General features: G+C 42.3%; 1 protein-coding gene across 11 annotated transcripts in view; it reads left to right on the top strand.

Moving 5' to 3' along the window:
- eps8a (epidermal growth factor receptor pathway substrate 8a) overlaps positions 1-26,268 on the top strand; it is a 65,859-nt gene that overhangs the window by 33,045 nt on the left and 6,546 nt on the right. For 4 of the 11 annotated variants that reach the window (XM_037542620.1, XM_017722988.2, XM_017722990.2 and 1 more), the window contains 18 exons: positions 7,534-7,626; positions 9,972-10,042; positions 11,479-11,529; positions 14,091-14,158; positions 14,661-14,822; positions 15,210-15,359; positions 15,798-15,880; positions 16,083-16,219; positions 16,528-16,601; positions 18,717-18,843; positions 19,178-19,266; positions 20,757-20,831; positions 21,420-21,568; positions 21,823-21,994; positions 22,339-22,472; positions 23,913-24,024; positions 24,137-24,277; positions 24,643-24,678. In XM_037542620.1, the coding sequence (XP_037398517.1) occupies positions 7,562-7,626; positions 9,972-10,042; positions 11,479-11,529; positions 14,091-14,158; positions 14,661-14,822; positions 15,210-15,359; positions 15,798-15,880; positions 16,083-16,219; positions 16,528-16,601; positions 18,717-18,843; positions 19,178-19,266; positions 20,757-20,831; positions 21,420-21,568; positions 21,823-21,994; positions 22,339-22,472; positions 23,913-24,024; positions 24,137-24,277; positions 24,643-24,678 (1,896 nt within the window). In that variant the 5' untranslated portion in view covers positions 7,534-7,561. The remainder of the gene's footprint in view (positions 1-7,533; positions 7,627-9,971; positions 10,043-11,478; positions 11,530-14,090; positions 14,159-14,660; positions 14,823-15,209; positions 15,360-15,797; positions 15,881-16,082; positions 16,220-16,527; positions 16,602-18,716; positions 18,844-19,177; positions 19,267-20,756; positions 20,832-21,419; positions 21,569-21,822; positions 21,995-22,338; positions 22,473-23,912; positions 24,025-24,136; positions 24,278-24,642; positions 24,679-26,268) is intronic. The other 7 variants (XM_037542621.1, XM_017722989.2, XM_037542622.1 and 4 more) reach the window with 6 other exon arrangements.

The raw sequence follows: 26,268 nt of genomic DNA, 5'->3' as shown, positions 1-26,268 counted from the left end.
TCATCTTTGGACTGGACCCTTCTTATCAAAAACCCCTCTAACATGTTTACTAATGTGCTTTTTTGGTAGAGAGGTGTTTTTCTAGCTAGGTGAGGTTCTTGAAAACCGAGGTGAGGTGAAGTGCCTCTCTTGGAGAGCTCTGCTGTTCATCAGGCTTCTGTGTGTCTAATAATGGTTGGATAATGGGTCACCTTGGTCTCATGTATCTAAGTGATGTTATGGCAAAGACCGCAGAGCGGGTTCATATGGGGGTGAGATTTCCTGCTTCGGAAAGAAAAGAAGGAGGAGAAGAAAAGCATAGCCATGGGAAAAGTAATCACAGAGCGGAGAGACTGTACATTTGCTGTACAGAGCTAAAGAGGCTCCAGTATTTAAACCCGCAGAGGATCGCCCACAGCTTATTAATATTTTTTTCCTCCTCTCTGAGGCTCGTGTCCTGATTAATGTGCCCTGTTGGAGATTCTGAGCAAGTTTCATCAAAAAAGATTCTTATTATTATACCCATAATATCATTTTAATTGTAGACGTTTCTCTCGGTGGTGCTTTCAGTTTTCCAAGCTTACTATTAACAGCAATTTTATATTTGTATTATTAGCCTATGTAATCATGAAATACCTGTTCTACTAAATCATAATTGCTTTGGAATAAATGATCAACATCTGAGAAATGTTTAGAATTAACGGATATTTCAAGGCAGTATTGGTTGGGTAATTTATTATACTGTGAAAGAGCAGAACATATTTGGGTGATTCTGTGTTACGGTGCTGCATTTGTTACCCTACAGAAATAAATGCAATGTGTCTCTAGGCCTGTGACGATTATTACATAATGGCCTGGCCTAATTATTTTCCTGTTATTTCTTTTTGATCATATGTTTACATCACAACAAATAGTAATTAATTAGGTGTTTTTATCAGTTGGTTTGAGGCAGACACGTAAATAAAAAGGTAGAAATCACTTATTGAGACACATCTTGGATCATATGAAAACTACAATTTTTACTTCTGACTTGGTGCTATATCATCTTTAGAGGTCAGCATGTAATGCTAGCTAACATTTAATGATTGTGACAGGCCTAATTTCTCAGCAGTGCTAATATACACTCACCTACCACTTTATTAGGTACAGTTCAGTTGCTTGTTAACACAAACAGCTAATCAGCCAATCACACGGCCGCAGCTCACTGCATTTAGGCCTGTAGAGGTGGTCAAGGCGACTTGCTGAAGTGCAGACCGAGCATCAGAACGGGGAAGAAAGGGGATTTAAGGGGCTTTGAACGTGGCGTGGTTGTTGGTGCCAGACAGGCTGGTCTGAGTATTTCAGAAACTGCTGATCTGCTGGGATTTTCACGCTCAACCATCTCTAGGGTTTACAGAGAACGGTCCGAAAAAGAGGAAATATCCAGTGAGCGGTCAGTTGTGTGGACGAAAATGCCTTGATGTGAGAGGTCAGAGGAGAATGGGCAGACTGGTTCCAGATGATAGAAAGGCAGCAGGAACTCAAATAACCAAGCAGAATCTCTGAGGAACGTTTCCAACACCTTGTTGAAAGTCTGGCACAAAGAATTAAGACAGTTCTGAAGGGAAAAGGGGGTCCAGCCTTTTACTAGCTGTACCTAATAAAGTGGCCGGTGAGTGTAGGTGGATCCACATAGATTTAGTCCCAGTTTTTCCAATTTGTAGAAGAAACATATCAGACATATGCATCAGCCCACAGTTTCTAGTGCGAATTATACAAATGTTTGTCTAGTAGATTTGGGCGTTGCTGTTTCTCACCTTTTCTGCTCTGACCTTACCATTCTCAGCGAGCTTAGACCTAATGACCACTTCAGTTAAAGTCAACATCTTGCTGTTACCGAAATGGGCCTTAATGACCGTAGGGCTGTGTTTGGACAGGTAAACCAAGCAGAATATCTTCACATAAGATATTGCAAATAAATCTGTTTGATTTTCCTATTTGAAAAGGCACATGGATCAAAAACACTTACTACATACAGTACTGTGTGTACCAGTCAGCAGTTTCAGAGTGATCACACCTGCTTGTCACAGAAAAGGAAAAGTCAGGAATGAATGGCATAAAGCGGTCTGTGTGTCTGGGAATATTCAGGGGAGTGTAACAAAACTGCAAATATCAAAACTGCATTATGCTAAGAAAGCTAGTTAATATTTAATTGAGTAACAGAAGACCTGACATGCACAAGCTCAAGTCAATATCTCTCTTACCTTTTAAAGCAGTAGAACCTTTTCACAGATTTTTTTCCTGTCAAATGTCTTGCTGCAGGCCTTAAAGTGAGTATTCTTGCAGGTAAACCTGGCACACCTGCATTTCCACCCATGAACACCAGTTGATTTTACAGCAGGGAGAGTGAGTGCCAGTGTGGGGTCCAGGTAGGTATATCTTGCTGTGTGTGTAGTTGTCAGCTGTATATAATACCTCTCTAAGAAGTATATTTGTAATGCCTGCTGTGGCAGAACGTGGTTCAGTCATAGCGTCCCTTCCCTTACGTGCGCTGACCGTGCTCCTGGAAAGACATTTACTCATGTTTGATGGACAGGACCTGCACTCGATGCCTGGGTTCAGATTATAATGGGCTAACTTCTCCCCTGGCATTGCTCTCCTGTGCCTCAGTTCACCATGTTTCTAGCTCTGGCTGAGCTTCTTCTCTAAAGCTGTTCTTCCCTCCAGTCAGTTGCTTGATTTGAACCACATATACGCAGCATGAGGCCCCCCTAGCTTGAGCTCTCGCCTCCTGCAGTGCACAGGAAAGCAGAAAGTAGCTTAAGCCTCCTTTGCCTGTTTTAGCTTGACCTGACCAGGGGCTGTTGTGGTGGGTGAAGTTATTACTGTTGAAAGGGTGATGATTTTACACAGGGAAGCCAGAGTATATGCTGACCTGTTCTGAAAGTGGACATTAACAGCATTTTATCAGTTAGTCCCTGAATAACGTCACCGGATGCCGTAACTTCTGAGAATTTCTGAGGGGCTATGGTCGTCAGTTTTTTATGAGCTTCGCTGCTGATCTCATTAAATCCTTCTAGGTAATGTTACATTACCAGATGCGACCATTAGGAAGAAGTTCAGAGTTATAATCAGTTATTTCACGGAATTCTGAGGAGCATGAAGGCAGTCTAGCTCATGTAAAGGATGCTAATGTTTGAAATCTTTGAAAGACGTGTGTGTGTGATTGTGTGTGTGTGTGTGTGTGTGTACACTGCTCAAAAAATAAAGGGAACACTCAAATAACACATCCTAGATCTGAATGAATGAAATATTCTCATTGAATACTTTGTTCTGTACAAAGTTGAATGTGCTGACAACAAAATCACAAAAATCATCAATGGAAATCAAACTTATTAACCAGTGGAGGCCTGGATTTGGAGTCACACACAGAATTAAAGTGGAAAAACACACGACAGGCTGATCCAACTTTGATGTGATGTCCTTAAAACAAGTCAAAATGAGGCTCAGTGTTGTGTGTGGCCTCCACGTGCCTGTATGACCTCCCTACAACGCCTGGGCAGCTCCTGATGAGGTGGCGGATGGTCTCCTGAGAGATCTCCTCCCAGACCTGGACTAAAGCATCCGCCAACTCCTGGACAGTCTGTGGTGCAACGTGACGTTGGTGGATGGAGCGAGACATGATGTCCCAGATGTGCTCAATCGGATTCAGGTCTGGGGAACGGGCGGGTCGGTCCAGAGCTTCAATGCCTTCATCTTGCAGGAGCTGCTGACACACTCCAGCCACATGAGGTCTAGCACTGTCCTGCATTAGGAGGAACCCAGGGCCAACCACACCAGCATATGGTCTCACAAGGGGTCTGAGGATCTCATCTCGGTAGCTAATGGCAGTCAGGCTACCTCTGGCGAGCACATGGAGGGCTGTGTGGCCCTCCAAAGAAATGCCACCCCACACCATTACTGACCCACTGCCAAACCGGTCATGCTGAAGGATGTTGCAGGCAGCAGATCGCTCTCCACGGCGTCTCCAGACTCTGTCACGTCTGTCACATGTGCTCAGTGTGAACCTGCTTTCATGCTGACACACTGCGCCAGTGGCCAATTTGCCAATCCTGGTGTTCTCTGGCAAATGCCAAGCGTCGTGCACGGTGTTGGGCTGTGAGCACAACCCCCATCTGTGGACGTCGGGCCCTCATACCATCCTCATGGAGTCGGTTTCTAACCGTTTGTGCAGACACATGCACATTTGTGGCCTGCTGGAGGTGATTCTGCAGGGCTCTGGCAGCTCCTCCTGTTCCTCCTTGCACTAAGGTGGAGGTAGCGGTCCTGAGTGTGTCTTGCTAATCGCCAGTGATCTCCACCTGTTGTCTTTTTCCATTTGCACAACAGCTGTGAAAATGATGGTCAGTGTTGCTTCCTAAGTGGACAGTTTGATTTCACAGAAGTTTGATTTACTCTGAGTTATATTGTGTTGTTTAAGTGCTCCCTTTATTTTTTTGAGCAGTGTATATCGCTGTTGTCGGAAGAAAACCCATCATCCCCATTTTTGATGTTTTGACTACAGAAAAATGACCTAAAATTTTTTGGAAGAAAGAGTGTATGTGTGTATGTGTGTATGTGTGTGTGTGTGTGTGTGTGTGTATGTGTGTGTATGTGTGTGTGTGTACAATAAAAAAAAAAATATTTTTTTTTACACACACACAGAGTGGGCCATTTATATGGATACACCCAAATAAAATGGGAATGGTTGGTGATATTAACTTCCTGTTTGTGGCACTTTAGTTTATGGGAGGGGGAAAACTTTTCAAGATGGGTGGTCACCATGGCGGCCATTTTGAAGTCGGCCATTTTGGATCCAACTTTTGTTTTTTCCGTGGGAAGAGGGTCGTGTGACACGTCAAACTTGCTGAGAATTTCACTAGAAAAACAGTGGTGTGCTTGGTTTTAACGTCACTTTATTATTTCATGAGTTATTTACACATTTCTGACCACTTATAAAACGTGTTCTAAGTGCTGCCCGTTGTGTTTGATCGTCAGTGCAGCCTCTTCTCCCGCTTTTCACACACTGAGAGCAACACCGCAGAAGGAATGCCAGCACAGGCTTCCAGTATCCGTAGTATCAGGTGCTGCACATCTCGTATCTTCACAGCATAGACAACCTGCCGTCAGATGACCCCAAAGATAAAAGTCTAAGGGGGTCAAATCGGGATACCTTAGGGGCCATTCAACTGGCCCAGGATGACCAATCCACTTTGGAAGCTGGCACGTTCCCTGAGTGTTTCGAGCAAGATGGTGCACCACCACATTATGGGTGTCAGGTCTGAGCATTCCTAGATGAACAGTTTCCTGGAAAGTGGATTGGTTGTCTGAAGAGTTGACTTATCTGAGGAGTTCTGGGTAGTAATTTAACGTAATTCTCAGTATTATACAGCTCTGTTAGGTATTTTAGAATTATCTGTAGTGGTCATTCTGGACACCGATTAGTCCTGTTACTAGCATATTAAAATACTTTCATACATGCATCTTCAACAAAATTGGTTTTGTATCGGTATCCCTCTGGAAGAGCTGGAGGAGGAGGTGTGGGGGAGAGGGAGGCCTGGGCTGCTGCCCCCACGACCCGGACCCGGATAAGCAGGGATGGACGGATGGTTTTGTATTGACACACGTTGACTCAGTCTGCAGCTGGCGCATTCCTAAAATTAGTGTTGATTTTATTTCTGTTTACTCTGTTTGAATTATTGGTGAACTTTGACCTGTCTTATGACAACTTGGCTTCATATGTTTGGGAGAAAGCTTCTTAAAGTGTTAGTCAAGAGGAAGTTGGCGTGTCTGAAAAATCACATTAAAATTACTGCAAACAATACAGTCTGTGTGTGTGTGTGTGTGTGTGTGTGTGAGAGAGAGAGAGAGCAGGAAGCGAACTTGGTTAATATATAATTGGAGTAGATATTTCAGCTTATCTTTGTTTTATCTCCCTTTTTAATCATTTTTCTTGTTTTGTCACTGAAGTGGAATTCAAGGTTAGGAAACAGAGCAGAGCAAGTCGTTCCTACCTGACTAACTACTTTGTATCAATGACTTAGAAAAGATATGAAAGATAAAACTATACAGTGTGGAAAGGGTTGAGTCCCAGTATCTCTCCAGTATATGTATGTGGTACGTTTCCAACTGTAGTTCAGTCGTTGTTCTTTCCTTTACTACTTATTTCGAGAGTGTGAGTCATCTGCTGTGAGTGGACCACGCTGTGGAGTAGCCTCAAAGTACAGAGTGCTTAGTCCTTAATCTTGTTACTGGGTTTTGTTGCTTTAGTCTGCAGAGATGCCATGTTCTCATGGCTTGATTTAGACAAAAATCTTCCCAGCTTTTTTGGATTAACTCTTAGAAGTGGCGGGTTTCGCCAGCGATGACAAAAGCGTGATGTAGTTTGCTCTAAATAATCAAAAATAATCTGATATCTAAAAGTCTAAACATTTTGCCAAAAGCACAGATTCTTTATCAGCACACTTCAGATTTGAATTTGATATTTTAAATAATTTTGCATTGCAGTCGTCGTTTGTGCTCAGGGCTCTTGTGTACTGGGTTACCTGTTTGAAGTGTCCTCAGTATTCGAGCACTGAAGCCTCTGTTTGGGCGTTTGTGGAGTTTAATCACAGGAAGATGGAGAAAGTGAACAATTCGGTGAAGCACGGATTTTTATTGTTTTAGCAGAGCTTTTGTAAATAAGTATGTTAACCTGTGTTGTTCCTTGTTACTCCATGTCCTAACGTGAGGGGTGCGCTGTTAAAGACACGTTTGCGCTGCTGCTATCCCACGCCATTTTTTTGCTTCTCCCTGTTGAAAATGAATGGGGGTGAATTTTCAAATGGTGAGTTTGCGGGCAGTGGACGCGTCCATGGTGAGTTTGCGGGCAGTGGACGCGTCCATGGTGAGTTTGCGGGCAGTGGACGCGTCCATGGTGAGTTTGCGGCCAGTGGACGCGTCCATGGTGAGTTTGCGGCCAGTGGACGCGTCCATGGTGAGTTTGCGGGCAGTGGACGCGTCCATTACTGAACTAAATATTCCCTAAACATCGACCTCAAGTCAGTACCACTCGTACTTGACTGAACTTTGCTCCACCCCACGGAAACACAGGGAGATGGCAGCCCGTGACCACAGCATGTTGACCGTTGAGTTCTCTTGCGTGGACTTCTTCCTGATCTTGAACCAAAAGATTCATTCAGTGTTAAAGGTGAAGCACTTTTTAGAGCAAGGCTGAGATTTGTGGTCTGTGACGAAGTGACTAAGGAATGCAGGCCCAGTCGTCCCATGAAGTGACATGTTTACTGTTTGGCTATTCTTGTGTAATTTCTGTAAATGTGTCCATTGGTGTATGTGGGGTGGCCTTCTGGGGGCTTGGGGGGTGCAGATGGAGGGAAAGAGGGAGAGGGGTCACTTTCTTTTTTTTTTCCTTAAAAAGGGGCACATTCTGAAAAACTTAAGAACTCCTCTTTTTTATTTTATTTTATTTTATTTTATTTTTATTTATTTATTTATTTGTTTATTTATTTGACATTGCATTACTGTTCCTCATTGCAGTCGGTGACCCCATTCTGTGAAGTCCAAAATGAATGGCTATGCTGCCCCCACCTACCCTTCTGGAGGCTTCAGTTCCTACTCATCCCAGCTGAAGTAAGTAACTCGCCCTCTCTTTAACTGATGATTTCACGAAGCCGTTTGCTCATACATGCACACACACTGACCTACGCCCACTTTATCGAGCTACCTATAAATAATTATCACAGCCCACAACCGATAAAGCAGGCCTCTTTACTGTGCTTGGCCAAACCCGCCCATTAGATGTGCTTCTCTTATTGCTGCCAAGATCCACTGAAGACTTGGAGCCAAATTATGAGCAACAATGCCATTTTCTTATTACTGTCTTCTTTGCCAGCGCTGGAGTGATCTCTAAAAAAAGCTGGCTTTGTAGTTTTGGAAAAGCTTGAGGGAATAGTTCAGAGAAAAATCAGATGTACACATTTTTCCCCTTAGCCTAGTTGTAAGTGATCAGCTAGGATCATGTTTGATGTCTGAAGTTAACAGAATTTAATGCTCAGTAATTATTATTGTGAAAAGGCAAATCTGAATCATCACAAACTTGCATCAGACATTTAGTACTTACGTAATCTCAAATAGACCTGCTTTAGTAGTTTGGGACACTGTATAAAATACTGTTATCTTAAACCAAGTAGTTTTTATTTAAAGCTGAAATGTAGAGCTGGAAAATGTTAAAGCTCTGTTGTAGTGTTTAGGTAGAATGGATAAAATAATAAAATTAGCCCCATTTCACAGAAGCCTGGCAATATTTCTGACAGTAAAAATTTCTTTTGTAACATTTTAGTTCTGATGTAGTAGTATTATTATTATTATTATTATTATTATTATTATTATTATTATTATTATTCCAAAATATGTAACTTAGTGAAAGTGTATGTACTATTTGAGTCCACCCTTATGTCCATCCTGATTTAGCCAAACGTTCTGGCATTGCTGTCATAATTTCCCAAGATGCTCATGTTCTAGATCCGGGCGTGTCAGCATTCCTGATGAATACTTCCACTAACGCTACATTATTAATTCCTCCTCCAATTAGTGCGAGCCATAGAATCGAACAATATCAAGTGTCCAGTCTACTCGTTAGCACCGGTGACACTTGAGTCCACCTCAACACCAAAGAGCACTCGCACTCCTGTTCTCATATTTACTCTTCTTGAGTAAACAGCGCAGAATTAACTGAATCACTGGAGCATTTCTTTAGAAGCCGCCTGGCTTTTGTACTTTGTTTGGTTACCAGGTTTTTAATGCTTGAATTCTTTCTAATCTACTTTTTATCTTGTAATTTTTTAGTGATGTAATTAGGCCGGTCACAATTGTGATTAGGCGATTGTGTAATAATTATGTAAGCTGACCGCGACTGTTTTCCACAGTTGTGAGCTTTGACAATCATATGTGTTCGTTGGTTCTGCTCACATCTCTTAGGATGACGTAAATAAGAAGACAGCACATCTGTTAGTTGCCTGAAAGATATTCTATGAGTGCCAGTATCACGCAGATGTTCCATCGTAAGATTATAAGAGTTACAGCAAAGATGTTAATAAATACAAGCCAACCTCCATTCAGGGGCAGTTGTGGGCTGGAGGTTAGGGATCTGGCCCTGTGACCGGAAGGTTGCCGGTTCGATCCCTAGAGCTGACAGTCCATGACTGAGGTGTCCTTGAGCAAGACACCTAACCCCCAACTGCTCCCCGGGCGCCGTGGATAGGGCTGCCCACCGGCCCCTAGTGTGTGTGTGTGTGTATTCACTAGAGTGTATGTGGTGTTTCACTTCACGGATGGGTTAAATGCGGAGGTGGAATTTCCCCGTTTGTGGGATCAAAAAAAGTATCACTTCATCAAAACACGGTGGTAATTACTCAAAGAGGTATACAGTGCAAATCTGATCATAAAATTAGTGCACTCAGATTTTACTGACAGATATGGCAAATCATATATTTCATCTTTGCTGTATTTGTACGATCAAACTCACATCTGATAGTAGAGTCTGTAAATTTGAGCTTAATAGTTTAAGAACCTGAAAAAATGAGTATCTTAACTCTTATAGTCTGTAATAGTGGCAATAAGAGTGAAAATAGGAAATGATGGTGATACTAATAATTTGTGTGCTTAGCAATCCAGTTCTAAAGTGTTTGTACTGATTTTATGTGCCCTTATGTGTTGCTGTGAACACATGATGCTCTGTTTAAAGACCTGTTGTACTGTGCTGTGTGTTTTGTATGACTGGCACCACACACCCTAAAAAACACAGCTAGTTCTGAAGATCTCATACACTACAATAATGCATCATTTAACTGTGTTCCATTAATATCTGGGGAAAATATTATATTACAAAATCACATCATTCTAATGTCTTAAAAAAAGACTAAGAACAGCTTGATGGACACCATGTTGACCTTTCTTTCTTTCTTTGTGCTGTGCAGTGGCCATGGCTCCCCATCACCAGAGCTCCCAGCACACAATGCCAACAAGTCCAGCGGAAAGGCCCTTTATGGTATGTGTCCTTTCTTGTTTTTCCTCTTTTCAGTATGTTCTCCTGAACTGTAACTGTGAGGATGGTAGGGTAGACATGGCATAAATGACAGACTGACTGACCCCTTCTTCGCTAGAAGTATATTTTGACACAGCATTTCAATGGCTCCTTTTTCAGTGGCTGTTTTCCCAACGACGTTCTGTTTCCGTAGTACAGCATTTTGTATGTTAGTCCGTGATGCCTCAGCATTATGAGTAGGAGCATCATATATGATGTACATGTGCTGTCTCCACCTGCTGTCTGCTCAAGTGTAGTGCACTGTTTTTGCCCAGGTGAAAATTCTTATCTTTGTGCTCCAGGCTTTCACATATCACACCTCTCCGATAATCATCGTTTCCGTCAGCCAGCTGTCTTCTTATCTAACACCATGCGTTTTGCACCCCTCATATGACTAGGCCAGAGGCAGAGAAACGAGCTGAACTTTGAGAGGTTGAATGGAGAGGCTGGTTGCCTTTCATATATTGCTCTAGCTCCCTGTATTAAGGATGAGTCCCTTATCTCCATGGCAACATGTCCTTTTGTTGTCTTCCCATCCCCTTGCTGCCTTTGCTCTTCATCGTTGCGCCCTGCTGCAGACATGACGCGTGTTTATCTGCCCGCACCCTGCTTTCGTTCCGTTTTCATCCCTTCCCTGTAGATACTATTCTTGTAGTGGCTGGCTCTGTAAACCTAACCTTCAAACCCTTCATAACCAGAATCACACGTTGCATTAATGTTTGTTTCCCTTGCGGGGACACAGCTGTATGTCATTCTCACTGCACTGCCTTGAATGTTCCTGTGTGGAAGTGTCGCGGCCAAAGTTAGGGGGGCCATGGTGGCCATGCTCCTGCAGAGCCAAAGTCTGTCTGTCTCCGCATGAGCTCTCTGCGGTGTGCAAACCTGAAAGGCCAACAAACATCAAACACAAAACTGGCCATGCCTCATATAGACAGACGTGCAACAGATCTAAAAGAGCAGGAGTGTTTAGCCCCGGCTGCTTTCCAGCACAGTTTGGTGCTGTCCCTGCAGTAACACTAGAGTTCTCAATCTTATTGAGCTGTTAGCCCCTAAAAATAGAGGTTGGGGTTTATGAGCTGTTCCACGTCAGCATATCAGAACTGCAACTAGACTACAGTGAGGGTTAGTTGTGTGTTTGTCTGCTGTGACTGAAAAGCCAGTTTTTTTAGTGCTCTAGTAAATCTCTGTTGCCTGTGTCGACAAATTACATAAAGGTTACTGTCGCTGTCAAAGGGAAATTTGAGGTTTTATGTCTGAGATCAGAACAGGTACTGAAACTTTTGCTGTTATCTACCTTCTTATTTTACAGCCCCCATTCCTTTGTATTATTGTTTATTCACTCACCCCTTTATTGACATCTTTTGTCCACCACACTGCCTACGTGTTGCTCATGCCCTCAGGGACAGATGGACTTTACTTCCTACGCTCTTCTGCCAAACACAAAAAGAAAGGTAGAGCACAGTGGAGCATGGTGTGAGGAATGTGTTTGTGTGCAAGACACTTCTTCAGTTTACAGCCTTCTGCCAGCAGGCCCTTAGTGAATGATCCTTTCCTTTAGAGTGGTCTCTCTTCTACCAGTGATCCCTTCCCTTAGAGTGGTCTCTCTTCTACCAGTGATCCCTTCCCTTAGAGTGGTCTCTTCTACCAGTGATCCCTTTCTTTAGAATGGTCTCTCTTCTACCAGTGATCCTTTCCTTTAGAGTGGTCTCTCTTCTACCAGTGATCCCTTCCCTTAGAGTGGTCTCTCTTCTACCAGTGATCCCTTTCTTTAGAGTGGTCTCTCTTCTACCGGTGAACCCTTCCCTTAGAGTGGTCTCTTCTACCGGTGATCCCTTCCCTTAGAGTGGTCTCTCTTCTACCAGTGATCCCTTTCTTTAGAGTGGTCTCTCTTCTACCAGTGATCCCTTCCCTTAGAGTGGTCTCTCTTCTACCGGTGATCCCTTTCTTTAGAGTGGTCTCTCTTCTACCAGTGATCCTTTCCTTTAGAGTGGTCTCTCTTCTACCAGTGATCCCTTCCCTTAGAGTGGTCTCTCTTCTACCAGTGATCCCCTCCCTTAGAGTGGTCTCTCTTCTACCAGTGATCCTTTCCTTTAGAGTGGTCTCTCTTCTACCAGTGATCCCTTTCTTTAGAGTGGTCTCTCTTCTACCGGTGATCCCTTCCCTTAGAGTGGTCTCTCTTCTACCGGTGATCCCTTCCCTTAGAGTGGTCTCTCTTCTACCAGTGATCCCTTTCTTTAGAGTGGTCTCTCTTCTATCGGTGATCCCTTCCCTTAGAGTGGTCTCTCTTCTACCGGTGATCCCTTTCTTTAGAGTGGTCTCTCTTCTACCAGTGATCCCTTTCTTTAGAGTGGTCTCTCTTCTACCAGTGATCCCTTCCCTTAGAGTGGTCTCTCTTCTACCGGTGATCCCTTTCTTTAGAGTGGTCTCTCTTCTACCAGTGATCCCTTCCCTTAGAGTGGTCTCTCTTCTACCAGTGATCCTTTCCTTTAGAGTGGTCTCTCTTCTACCAGTGATCCCTTCCCTTAGAGTGGTCTCTCTTCTACCAGTGATCCCCTCCCTTAGAGTGGTCTCTCTTCTACCGGTGATCCCTTTCTTTAGAGTGGTCTCTCTTCTACCAGTGATCCCTTCCCTTAGAGTGGTCTCTCTTCTACCAGTGATCCTTTCCTTTAGAGTGGTCTCTCTTCTACCAGTGATCCCTTCCCTTAGAGTGGTCTCTCTTCTACCAGTGATCCCTTCCCTTAGAGTGGTCTCTCTTCTACCAGTGATCCCTTTCTTTAGAGTGGTCTCTCTTCTACCAGTGATCCCTTTCTTTAGAGTGGTCTCTCTTCTACCGGTGATCCCTTCCCTTAGAGTGGTCTCTCTTCTACCGGTGATCCCTTCCCTTAGAGTGGTCTCTCTTCTACCAGTGATCCCTTCCCTTAAGAGCACACATTTTCAGCCCTGGTGCTGAAGTACCCTCTGTCCTACACATTTTTGGGTTTTCTCTGATCTAACACATCCACATCAAATCAGGAAGAGTTCATTTATTTGGATCAAAGCAGCGGTACTCCAGGACCAGGGTTTGGAGCCTTAGCGTGATTCCTTTTTTAAGAGTGGTTCCTTCTCTTAGTGACCTTCTGTCCATTAGTGGCTTCTTCCTTTTGAGTGATCTCTCTTCTATCATTCCTGTTCTATTTTTTAGAGCTACTACATACATTTATTCCATTCTCTCTCTCTCTCTCTCTCTCTCTCTCTCTCTCTCTCTCTCTCTCTCTCTCTCTCTCTCTCAAGCTTCTCTGTCTCTCTCTCTCTCTCTCTCTCTCTCTCTCTATCTTCTCTGTCTCTCTTTCTCTCTCTCTCTCTCTCTCTCTCTCTCTCTCTCACTCACTCACTCACTCACTCACTCACTCACTCACTCACTCACTCACTCACTCACTCACTCACTCACAGTGACACACACATACTCAGACACACATAGTTTAAATGTTATTTAATGTTATCTCATATTGGCTGATGCAAGGAATGATTGCAAGACAAGATAATGACACAATTGCCCTTTGATATGAGTGTTTGTTTGTTTGTTTGTTTTCCTTTTACATTCTTTTTAACACTCTTTTTGCTGTACTACTGCAGTCTTAATTCTCTGCCACATCCTCCTCTTGTGTGTAGTTAATTTCTTTCACCAATGGTTAATTTCAGGGTTTTTCAGGAACCCTGGTAATTTAAATTACAGACAGATGGACAGAAATATAGAGAAATGATCATCATCATCAGTTTGACTTCCATCTGTTACTCAGAAGACTTGCAGCAGGTCTCCCATATAATGAGTTAGTTTAGTCTTAAACTGAATACCAGTGGTGAGTCGTCACTGAAGATCCGTTATTCCTGTCGTAGGTCTAAACTTGTACTGAGAAACTGGCTGTTAGTGTTTTAATCTTATTGACCACTAGAATGTTTCACAAGAAGGTTTGTCATAAATGTGTAATACACACTTACACACACTCTCTTACGTAGTGTTTTCTTGTTTCCGTAGAGCAACGGAAGAGCTACACTAAAAACAGCATTAACAGCATGACGGACACATCGCAGTACCATGTTGAAGTAAGAATCTTTTATTCTTTGTTCTCTGTCCACTGTAAGAACACTGTTTTTTACCTTTAATTTACCCAGACTGCCTTAAAATTCAGATTTTATTAGGTAAAAATAAAATAAGGTAAAAGAATGTATAAAAAATAAATTATTGTTCTGTTAACAATTTGAAGTTCAATTTATTTTGGGTAGCCAGGTTAGTTTTAGTTAAGACAATGTATTTTCTTTTCTTTTCTTTTCTTTTCTTTTCTTTCTTTCTTTCTTTCTTTCTTTCGTTCTTTCTTTCTGTCTTTCTTTCGTTCTGTCTTTCTGTCTTTCTTTCTTTCTTTCGTTCTTTCTTTCTTTCTTTCTTTCTTTCGTTCTTTCTTTCTTTCTTTCTTTCTCTCTTTCACTGTATTGAGCGGTCATGTATAGATGCTCATGCCCAAATACATGCTGTTGTTTAGAAAGGATTTCATAATTTTACACAATGTTTCCGAGTAATTAATGCTCATCCCTTTCTGTCTTCTTACAGCATCTAACAACGTTTGTCATGGATCGCAAGGATGCCATGATGACCATAGAGGATGGTATCCGTAAACTGCGCTTGCTTGATGCGAAAGGAAAGGTGTGGACACAGGACATGCTGCTGCAGGTGGATGAAAAAGCAGTCAGCCTCATTGATCCTGATACCAAGGTGAGGAATAGCGGCTCTGTCAAGTTTCTCTCCATGGAAAAGCCCAGTAACTAGAAACTGCCGGCACTGACCAGAGGCAATTTCATAATATAGGAAATAAAAGGCAATCAATAGATTTTAAACCAGTAAACTGTCCCTAAGAGGTTTGATAAATAGGGTTAAACTTGCATGCACATCTAAAATAAGATTCATTTTACAGATGAGTTCTCTCCTTCCTGTGAACTCCTCATAATAGGTTTTGAATATTTAATGATTTTTAGATGAATAGCCGGATTTTAGCCTCTTTGAGATGTTGAAAGCAAAATTCTCCAGAAAATACCACTAAACTTTGCTGTAGTGAGTTTCAGAGCATTTGAGATGAGTCTTGTTTGTTTTTCTTTCTTTCAGAATGAGCTGGAGAATTTCCCGCTGGCTACAGTGCAGCACTGCCAGGCCATCATGAACTCCTGCAATTATGATTCCATCTTGGCGCTGGTGTGTAAAGAGTCTGGACAAGGCAAACCGGACCTGCACCTCTTCCAATGCGATGACATCAAGGTGAGCAGCAGGCTGATTGATTTAGCCTAAAGGTAGCCTTTAAATCGTCCAGGCATTAATATTGATGTGTAATGTATTTTACTGGTTACAGCCAAGCTGAGCAAGTGGTGAAAGGATGATGCCAGTGGAATAAAGTATTCGGTTCAGTTCTACGAGTGTTCTGTGTTTTACTCCCATGTATTTGGGCACGTTGATAAGAAATGAACAGAATTTGCTCACAATTAATGATTTGATAAGTCCAGTATATGCCACACATTTTGTCTTAACTTGAAATGGGATTTAGTTTTCCACAAATATGATTATACTCATTATATCCTGCGTTAGGTGCAGTTTGTCTGTTATAATAATAATATATTATTATTATTATAATATGTAATAATGAACATTGTGTAGCTTGTTTTGGGCTGCTGTTCATTGCTGTTTGCCGTCTCTCCTCAGGCAAATTTGATACATGCAGACATTGACAGTGCTATCAGTGACCACAAGGGAGGAAAGGCTAAAAAGAGGCCAGAGACCCTGAAGTAAGGCACAAATTTTGTTCTTGATATGACGCATCATTTTTATGACGTTAACATCCTTTTAATTGAAAGCATATGTGGAGTGTGAGAGCAGCAAGCACCCTGCATGGATTTGATCCAAGTCATGATATTCAAAGTGTTATTGTAATAATTTCCACTTTCACTGTTGCCATGGCTACTAGCTCTCTTTCTGCATCCGTCTTAGAATGATTCTGAAAAGCGATGGGGCCATTCCACCTCCCCCTGGCGGCCCCGCCCCTGAGCCCCCCGCTACTGTCAATCAAGTGGATGTGAAGAGCAGAGTGGCTGCTTGGTCAGCTTGGGCCAATGAGCAGCAGGACTGTGAGTTGAATATATATTAGCCTAAAATGTTGATCTCGTTCCTTCTCCCAGTGCTGTAACTACAATATTGATCACTGTGTCTTGCCATACTATGGAGAATATTTGTTGCTTGCCCCTCTAATTTTTGTTCAGTTCTCATTGATGTCATTCCGTATCATTAAACTAACCATTTAATAATCTCTCTCTTTCATGGTCCTGCCCCATTCCACACACATCTGCTTACTGTCCTCACTAATGCTGTCAGCATCCACTCTGTTCAGACATCCTATAAGATAGAATGGGTTTTGTGCATTTGCTTGTTTGCACAGATGATAAACAGAGGCCGTACGGTGAACAGGATGAATCTCCGGAGATGACCGCAGCGCGAGTAGACAGAGATGTGGTGAGTATCATCAAACTGCCACTCTCCAGATAGGGCTCATCATCTCCCAGCTCCTCATGGTAGTATTATCAAACCAAAACAACACCAATAGCACATGGTCAGTTTGACAGCTGGCTGCGATATCAATAGCACACATCCTTTTACGCAGACTCTCGCTGGTGCTCTCCACCCCACAGAGGAAAGCTGTTGTGTTATCGATTTCCTGAGAGTCATAATAAGTGTAAATAATGATTACTCAGATCCTGTATAAGCTACAGCATATTGCAGGTTCTCCACTAGTATTTCATGCCATGTAAAATAGAAAATCAAGCTTTAATCAGGCTGGCAATTTTGGTCTAAACCTAAATACAGCCAGGTCACTTTTGCACAGCTCAAACTTTTGAATTCAAAATTCTGTCCAAAATGGATCGAGACCCGTCTGTTACCACCTAAAGTGCTGAATAAAACTTCATAGTATACTTATACCACACACACACACACACACACACACGCACGCACACACACACACACACACACACACACACACACACACACACGCACACTTCAAGTATAGCGCTGATGGTGTAGCAACAATAGTAGATCATGGATTAATAAAATAATAAAATAAAATATGATAAATTAATCAGCTGTTCAAATAGGTTTGTTCATCAAGTAGTGCTTCCAAACAACATCCAAAACCTTTGTGTCTGGACAGATGTGCTGCTTGCTGTGTGGTACTGATATAACATCATATTAACCTTCCCCTGTTTAATCCTAAAACTATATTTCTTTAAATAGAACATGTTACATAACATATTGAACATACAGGAAAAAATGTGGCCAAACAAACATAAAATACCTTTTGGCTGTATTAATGTATCTTTTCTTGGGTTTGAATCAATGTTTTATTTCCTCATCTCTTTTCTCGCAAGCGTGGGCCTCAGGGACCTCTGCGCTAAATGCGTGGATGCTCCAGGGTTCTAGAGCGTGTCATTTTACAGTAGAGTTGAACTGATACTGTATCGCTATCTGTGCCAATACACTTACATGCAGTATATGCGTTGGCAGTGGCAATACCAATACCTATAATCCATATCACAAAGCAATTTTTCACACGTGCTGATGTGCACCAGTAGATGGAGCTCAGTGGTGCGAGACGGGCAGCCAGTATTTCGCGCAAAGGCAGTATTAATTATACCCATTGGAATTTTTTCTAACATGCTAACTCTAGTCCCTTTCCTGAAAGGCTGTGTCCCGCTTCTTTCAGTTATACCACCTCTGCCGAGTTGTTAGTCCAGATTGCTCTTGAGTGAGCAAACATTACAGAGAAGTTACTGCAGGTCTCTTGGAGAAATTATCTTTAGGTCTTTAGCCTCAGTTTAGCCTTTGGCATAGCAGTCTACTAGCCAGGCCTGTCGTTCCACAGTGTACTTACATGTACAGATAAGAAGTTTATCTATATATTGCTCTGTTCTTTTTTTCTGTCTTGCACAATAAAAGTTTTTACATAAAATTAGTTAAATGTGTTTTTCTTTACTAATTAGATAATAGTAAAAACTAATTCCAAAACAGCCTAAGCACTAAGGGTGGGCAGTGTACCATTATAAAAGTGAATACCAGTCATATTTATAATGAACATTTCTTGTAGTTTAAACCTTTTACTTTCCTTTCAGTGAGATTTTCTGCTTGCTTTTATTTCAGTCATGCATTGTGGACCTAAAATCCTAATATGTCCTGCTGTCCTGCAGTTCTTATGAAGCTGCTCTAAAGTGGTAAATGTCCATGGATTAGGAACAGAGCTCTACTGTGCTGGATTTGTAAGCACAGGCTCTCCATTTATTCTCATAATTGGCTGCAACAGCATTCCCATCTTCAGAAAGATAATTTCATTTCGTGTCGAGGCATCTTGTAGCTGTAATTAGCTTTGAGGTGCATCGCAGAATCTATTTATTTACTTATATATTTATATATTCTGCTGTGTCTTAATTCTGCTCTGTATATAGATCATGCATATGGACTTACACGTCTTAAGACAAGATGCATTATCTGAATACTCGTTTTAGTTTTCTGAAGAAATGTGATGGTTTAACTGTCAACAGAAACATCATGTACATTATAATGCTCTTCTTTCTGCAGCAAATCCTGAACCACATTCTGGATGATATTGAGTACTTCGTCACCAAACTTCAAAAAGCTGCAGAGGCGTTTAATGAACTCTCCAAGAGGAAAAAATCGAAAAAGAACAAAAAGAAGGGGCCAGGAGGTGGGCATTGATTTTGTTCTGTTTTATTCCTCTGCGCAAGTGACATTTAAATAAAACCTGCCGACCACCTGCTGTGCAGTCAGTTCACCATCAAATCACAGGCAGTACAGTACTGATGTAAAATAGGCTGAACTCCACCTGCTGTAACGCCTGCTTTTACCTTGGGCTCACCCATTATTTTATACTATGTAGAGATTTTGAGGTCACTGGATATTGGATTGGATTTGATTTGGCTTTAACGCTCGGCCAGCTTGGGCTCATCATGTGGTATTTTCATTGTGATTGTTTGCTGCTGTTTAGCATGTTTACCCAAAGCCCTTTCTGTGTTCTCCAGAGGGAATGTTAACACTACGGGCCAAGCCACCAGGGCAGGAGGAGTTTGTTGACTGCTTTCAGAAATTTAAACATGCCTTCAACTTGCTGGTGAGAATTTTGTACATCCAACCCACAGTGGTGGATATTTTGCTGATGGCACGTTTTTGGCCGTAATGCGTAGCCTTTTCTGCTTCTTTGCCATTTTTCTTTCTTCCCTTTCTCGTATACCACTTTTCTTAGGAACAACACTTCTAAACTGGTGTTATCATAGAGATTACACTGATCTAGGTGTCAGTGGCAGGTTGATATCAGCAGAAAATGCTGGATCAGATGTAGGAAAGAAGAAGAATTTAATCCGTTTGAATTCTGTAACAGATCTATCCTGAAATCGCACCCATGTATAACGTGATGTCTTCATGTAGGGTAGCAGAATGATTATTATAAGCATGATAACCAGCTTTTAGGCTATGTTCGCCTATCACTTGTAGGTAGTCTGACCAGAGGAGGACGGGTCCCCCCTGGTGAGCCTGGTTCCTCCCAAGGTTTCTTCCTCAGTTCTGAGGGAGGCTCTCCACTGTTGCCCCTGGCTTGCCCACCAGGGGGTTTCTGTACATTCTTACACTCCTGTTGAAACTTTGTCTTTTCTGAAATTCTGTAAAGCTGCTTTGTGACAACATCCGTTGTAAAAAGCGCTACAAATAAATTTGATTTGATTTGATTTGTTCACACTACACAGGAGAAAGTGGCCCAAATCTGATTTCTTCCCGATGTGACAGTGTGAACAGTAAAAACCGATTCTAACCGTTTAAATCCTGATTGGGGCCTCTTTCATGTATGACACTGAAAACCAATACGTAACGGGTTGCAGCTCAAATGACTTTTACGTCAGTCCAACTCAGTCTTCACAGTAATTTCTTGTCTGAGTGGACGCCACACCAAACCATCATCAAAGCACCTGTAACTATGGCTATATTAACACTTTTTTGGAGGCTGGGAGGGGAGACAGATGCAGGTTATGTAAACAATAAACAGGCATTCTAACACATGGAAGTAAACTAACAGCTATTCAAAGTCTTGTTTAAGGATATTTCAGAAAAGAGAGAGAGAAGCAAAGGAGTGGAAGGAGCCTCACACAGATCAGGTGTATTGATATACAGTCATTTTCTACGCTGATGTCAGTAGTTACATTAGAAAGATCATGTGATCAGACAAACAAACATTCGGCTTTAGGCATCAAGTCTGATTTGGGCCACTTTTACCTGCATTCTGTGTGTAGCCTTAGATGTTCATTTGAGGTGCTTTAGTTATAAGACCCAGAAGGAGTGGCGGCTTAGAAGAGGTGTATGTGAGCAATAAGTAGTCGATTTTAAGCCTAGTCGTTTTTAGAGAAAGCTCTCAGATTGGAATCCGTATTATTTAAGGTTTCAAAAGTGGTATTAGCATCACAAAAAACAAAAAAGTGGTATTGTGCTGTTTATGTGAATTTGGTGACATCAGTTTGTTGAATGTGTGCAGTGTTTCTCTGTTCATTGCTTTGTGCCATTGGAAGTTGTAGCAGATGTGATTGTGACATGATTGTCATTGTGTTTCAATCCCAGGGAAAGCTGAAGAACCACATTCAGAACCCGAGTGCTGTAGATCTGGTTCACTTCCTCTTTACCCCACTCAGAATGGTACGTGGGTTGTTCACCATGAGGTGACTCGCCTCGGAGTGCGCACAGCTAAGCCTGAATAATCACCACATGCGCTGTAGTGAGCACAGTCAGAGGGTGATGATGATGATGATGATGATGATAAAGCTTTTGCTTAAAGTAGAAGAACTTGACGTTTTACAGTGTGCTTCAGTGAACTGACACACCTTGATGAGCATCACCGTCTACTGAGAGGTGTAATGACGTAGAGTACGTAACTCTTACACGCACTTATGATCAGGTGTTGGATAGAAATGTTTATATTCCATTTCATGGTGCTTTTTTGTGACAACATCCCACCAGTACCTAGTACGTGGTTGGATAGTGTAGTGGGTAACACCTCTGACTTCTACACTGTAGACTGGGGTTCAATCCCCACCTGGGTAACCACCCTACACTATACCAATAACAGTCCTTGGGCAAGACTCCTAACACCACATTGGCCTCCCTGTGTAAAATGATCAAATTGTAAGTTGCTCTGGATCAGAGCTTCAGCCAAATGCCGTAAATGTACCTGATAATCAGGATGTTCTGTCAGTCTGAGACCCCACGCTGTGTTGGTTGTGATAGGTCATTCACACATCAGGAGGGATAGACCTGGCAAAGAGTGTACTGGTTCCACTCCTCACCAGAGAGGCCATAGACTTTCTGCACTCTGCAGGCACTCCTGAAGAGCGCCACCTTTGGGTCACTTTGGGAGATGGATGGACCAAATGCAGGTATGGCTGATGGACTGTTTACACCTGCAGAGCATTTTTAGAGCAGTATCAGCTGTGTTAGTATGTGTACTGAATGTTTTAACCGTGTAGTGATGCTGTTCTTTAGGCTGCTAGTTTTAAGGTTTTGCTGGAAAGTTTTTTTTTTTAAAATTCATTTATTATATTATTTATTTATTGAATTTATATTTCAGTCCTTCTGCTTTATTATTTTTTGTTTTCAGTGATGTTTTAATGACTGTTTTTCCTCTCTCTAGGCTGGAGTGGCCTAAGGACCATTACTTCCCCCCTCACACGCTGCGTTTCCGGGATGGTTGGGAGCCGCCTGTGTTGGTATCTCGGGAGCAGGACTTGACACAGCTGGCCGAAACGCTGGCTCAGGCAGAGATCCACAGGCAGGAGGAGGTGAGCCACAGACTCCACCATGAGGTTAGAGATTTTCCCTACAAATATAGTGACGCTGGAAGAAGCACTAATTTAGTCTTAAACCTTAGACGTCAGTTTTGTTACACTCAACAAAAACCTTTCCATGAAAAGGGAATCATTAAAATGTGCTGAGTGTTCAAAGGGTTAGACGTTTTCTCGTCATTCACAGTTTAGAGGAGGTGTCTGGATACTTCTAGACATATGGTGTATCAGATTTGTTATTGCAGGTGATAAAATATGAAAACAAGGTTAAAGTGTGCTTGTTGGTGTATTAATGTTATTCTTAGTTCGTGTTCTTACCGGATTTTTGCTGTTTCTGTGTTTTTTCTTGCTTGTTTTTTCGGCAGCAGGCCAGCGTGCAGGATTTCCCCTCAGGAGATGGGTATGCCTTCAGTAACACTGCCTACCAGCGCATGCACCTGCTGGACACAGACATGGCAGTGGCTGCTTTTAAACAGGCGGTCAGCCGCCACTTAGATAGGTAACACCCCCCCAGGGGTCACTTGACTGCCGACAGGCCCTGGAGAACTGTCCTCCTGTTCAGTTCCTCTTTGGGCTCAAAGTACTGTTGATTGCCGACTGGGGCGTAATGTTCAACTTTTAGCTTCTGACGTTCATCTTTTATTCTTTCTGCTTTCTCAAGTAAAAACTTCAACTCTTCACTTTCTGTTTAGACTATTTTACTGTGGCTTACGTGTAACAATAAGAGAACTTACTGTTCTCCGTTGCATCAATTGAGGTTGTTTCCTAGATTCTTTTCTTTGTGTTCCACTGCCTCTAACTTCAAATTTCACCTGTCTTTGTTCACCAATTAATGCCGAACATGTTTTGGGACTTAATTTGTAAATGATGAGGTCCTCAAATGCTGAGTAGTGAAGGATTTGGCAGGGTGATGGGGCGGGGGAAGTCCAGGAACATCAAAAATGCATGAGTAGTGAAAAAATCAAGCCAGTGGTTTCGCTTTGTGGTACTAATCTCTGTTGAGGGACGAGTCTCGGCAGTAGTGGCGCATTTGTGAATGAACGAGTGTTATTGTTTTTAATATCGTTGCTGTCACCGTGCACCCAGACGAGGGTTTAAATTAGGTGATGCCTTGGCACGGTGTGGCACAGCATGCTACTTCTCCACATGTTATGTCAAGTTATTTGCAGTAAATATATTTTTCTTGATTTATCACTGCAGACTGACGTCTGAACGTATTGATGATGTAAATGAAAAGCCCTTCTCAGATAAGAGGGGATTCAGCTGCCTTTGGTTAGGTTTCTGCCACAAATTAAGCCCCAAGACTTGTTTCTGTTATTTGGTCTTGAGATCGAATCTTTTCTTCACTGAGAAATCAGAAACTCTTTCTCTGGCTTTCACTTTTCACTCTCTGCTTCTGGACACTTCTCCATGGTTGTAACAGTCGATGATGTAGATGTTTATGGATTAGTTTAAAATGTGTGATTATTTTCATCTGAGATGTTTCTAAAAGTTACAAAATATACCATTTAAAAAAAAAGTCATAATATAAACTTAATATGTAACGTCAAGTTCATGTTAGCTAGTCCTTTTTTCTGTTAAAGGGGCACTCTGACCTATAGAGGCTGATTAATACAGATAAACGGCCTTCTAGTAGAACTGATAATTATATGGCTACATCCTGCACGAAAAGCTGTGGCACATTCATAGGAGACGTAGGAATGTTTGCAGCAGATGTTCTGATGGATATTCGTTTTTATTTTGGTCATAGTGCCCCTTCAGAATGAAATGCATGAAGGCCTAAAATAGCAAAGCATTCAAAATATCTGATGAATTTCTTTTGAATAATTTTAGATATCAAGTCCTCAAAATTTCAGTTTGCTTTCCAAATATTCCAGATATGCAGCTCTGTATGTCCAGTATCGTTCATTCGACTCTATTTTTGATTATCTCAATTTAGAAGTTTTGATGCCCATGCTAGAGGCCAGCCAAGAAACTTTGCCAAATCTAAATATGACTTTGTGGCAAGGAATAACACAGAACTCTCTGTGGTTAAGGACGAAGTGGTGGAGGTAAAGTCACACATTATGTCATATAAATGTATAAAGATATTGTGATGTGTCCTGTTTGGAGTTGTTATAGTCACCATAGCGTAGACTTCCACTAAGCATGCTGCTGTCGTAGGTTCTGGATGACAGGAAACAGTGGTGGAAGGTTCAAAATGGAGTTGGGGCTACAGGATATGTGCCAAACAATATCCTCGAGATCAGCAGGGCAGTTGACGTGACTGGACGCGGGGAGCCAATTTACAGCCACACAATTCAGGTATGAGGCCAGCGATGAGCCGAGCATCGTGAGGAGCGGTGTAGCGCATCACTTCCTAGACTGTGTTACAAGGCTTAACTGGCAGTTTAGTGCTTCCATGTCATGTAATTCAGAGTTTATTTATTTCAGTTTATAACACGTTTTGTGTTCTCCTGTTGAAAAGCACGCATACATTGATGATCATGTCCGCAAGTGTCCCTCGCCTTAAAACGGGGGCATTTCGGAATGACCAGTCATTGAAAGTTTTGGGCACTGACTGACGCTGCTGTCAGCACTGATTGTATGATTTTTATCATTTCTGATTTCTGCTTCCACCTTCCTTCGCTTTTGTTTTTACTGTCTGTCCATTTTTATTTATTTGAAAGCTAATGATGCCAAAGAAGGAGTTTGAGCTGTTTAAGGTAGGGCTGGATGGCTGTGTGCTCAGACACTCTAGTTTGCTGCTGTTCTCTCTTCCCAGTTATTTAGCAGATTTAGTCTGTTCAGGTCGGCTAAATCTGTTTTCAGTAGATTGTTTTAGAGTGCTGCTTGCTGTAGTGTGAGTTCCCCGGCTTGGAGTTAAAAATGAGCCAAATGAAATTTACTAGGCTTTATATTTATGTATGTATGTGTGTATAAAGCCTGGGAAATGATCTCGTCTGTCTTAGGCTGCTAATACGCAGCCTTTTGGAGCGGATTTATTCACTCACCACAAACCCTTACCTTGATGTCTCCACCTGCTGTCCTGTAGTTTGCATTAGCCATCCTTTCGTCCTTCATCAGTGGTTAGTTTCTGACCACAGAGCCGTTCTTGGCTGGATGTTTTTGGATGCTGGCCCTCGACCCAGCACTATGTTAAAAACGCAGAAACACTGCTGTGCCTGATACCAGCGACACACACACTACACAAAAGGTCAGCGTCACTGCTGTGTTGATCATTTTAATTATATCATTATTCAACATTGTCTTAACCAGTTTTTATTAAATACAACCTCATAACACAGAGATCATGAGCTGGCAGCCTGGTCTTATTGGTGAAAAAGCCTGGAGCTTAATTATTAGAAAAGAACCACATTTAAATCACAATCGCAGTTTTGGTCAGAAACATCACCACTAGAGATTTTCTCCAAATTGCCCTAGTTATCAGCAGTAGGGGCGATCCTGATGAAACGATAGTAGATCAACTGATAGGCTTTATACAACAGTGAGTTCCGGCCACGTGAGCTGATTGGTTGAGAGACGTCTAACGGTGCTGTTATTTCACCGTAACATCACAGGTTTTTCACAGACACTGCATCACTCTGCTGACACGCTGTTGCTAAGCAACAACTTCGACAGCTGTAGGAGACGCTCGAGCCATTTGAACGTTTTTACTTCTCACTTTGCCACAAACAGAAAACGGACTCTGTTAAGACCACATCTGACCGACAGCCGATTCGGTCCGACTCTGAAGACGAGACGACGCTAAATTCCCAAACTGTCGTCACCACTGAGCAGCTTTTCAGTCGGCAGCTGTGACAGAAGAACAGCTGAACAACCTGGAATCAGCCAGAAATGAACCCAACACCATTCGCCAAACTAAACGGGCTGTAAGAAGCTTCACAGACCGGCTGGAACAAAACAACATTAATACTGATCTGGACAAACTGACCAAACTGAGCTGAACCTGATATTGGCTCAGTTTTATGGCTCAGTCTACACTTCAGAAGGCGGGGCTTACAGCAGGCTGAGCAGCGAGTGGGCGGAGCTCGTTACTCTGAGCTGCTCGTTAAGGAGCTATAATTAGGAGGAAGGAGCTGAACATTAAAACATATTAAAGCCGCGTTCACGGCCAGTTTATTCATTTCTTACTGTATTTATTTAACTGCTGTATTAAAGCAGCAGAGCACTCCATGAGTGAGTTATCACCAATAACACCACGGCTCTCGTGTTGTATTGCTTAATTTTTACACACTGATCCTGTGGTCAGAAACTGGCCCTTAATTAATTGGGTGGAGGGCAGCTGGTCCACA

This window comes from Pygocentrus nattereri, chromosome 11 (genome assembly GCF_015220715.1).
Source record: "Pygocentrus nattereri isolate fPygNat1 chromosome 11, fPygNat1.pri, whole genome shotgun sequence".
In the NCBI taxonomy this organism is placed as follows: domain Eukaryota; kingdom Metazoa; phylum Chordata; class Actinopteri; order Characiformes; family Serrasalmidae; genus Pygocentrus; species Pygocentrus nattereri.
Note: the sequence above shows the minus strand (reverse complement) of the source record. Positions and strands in the feature narration are given on the sequence as shown.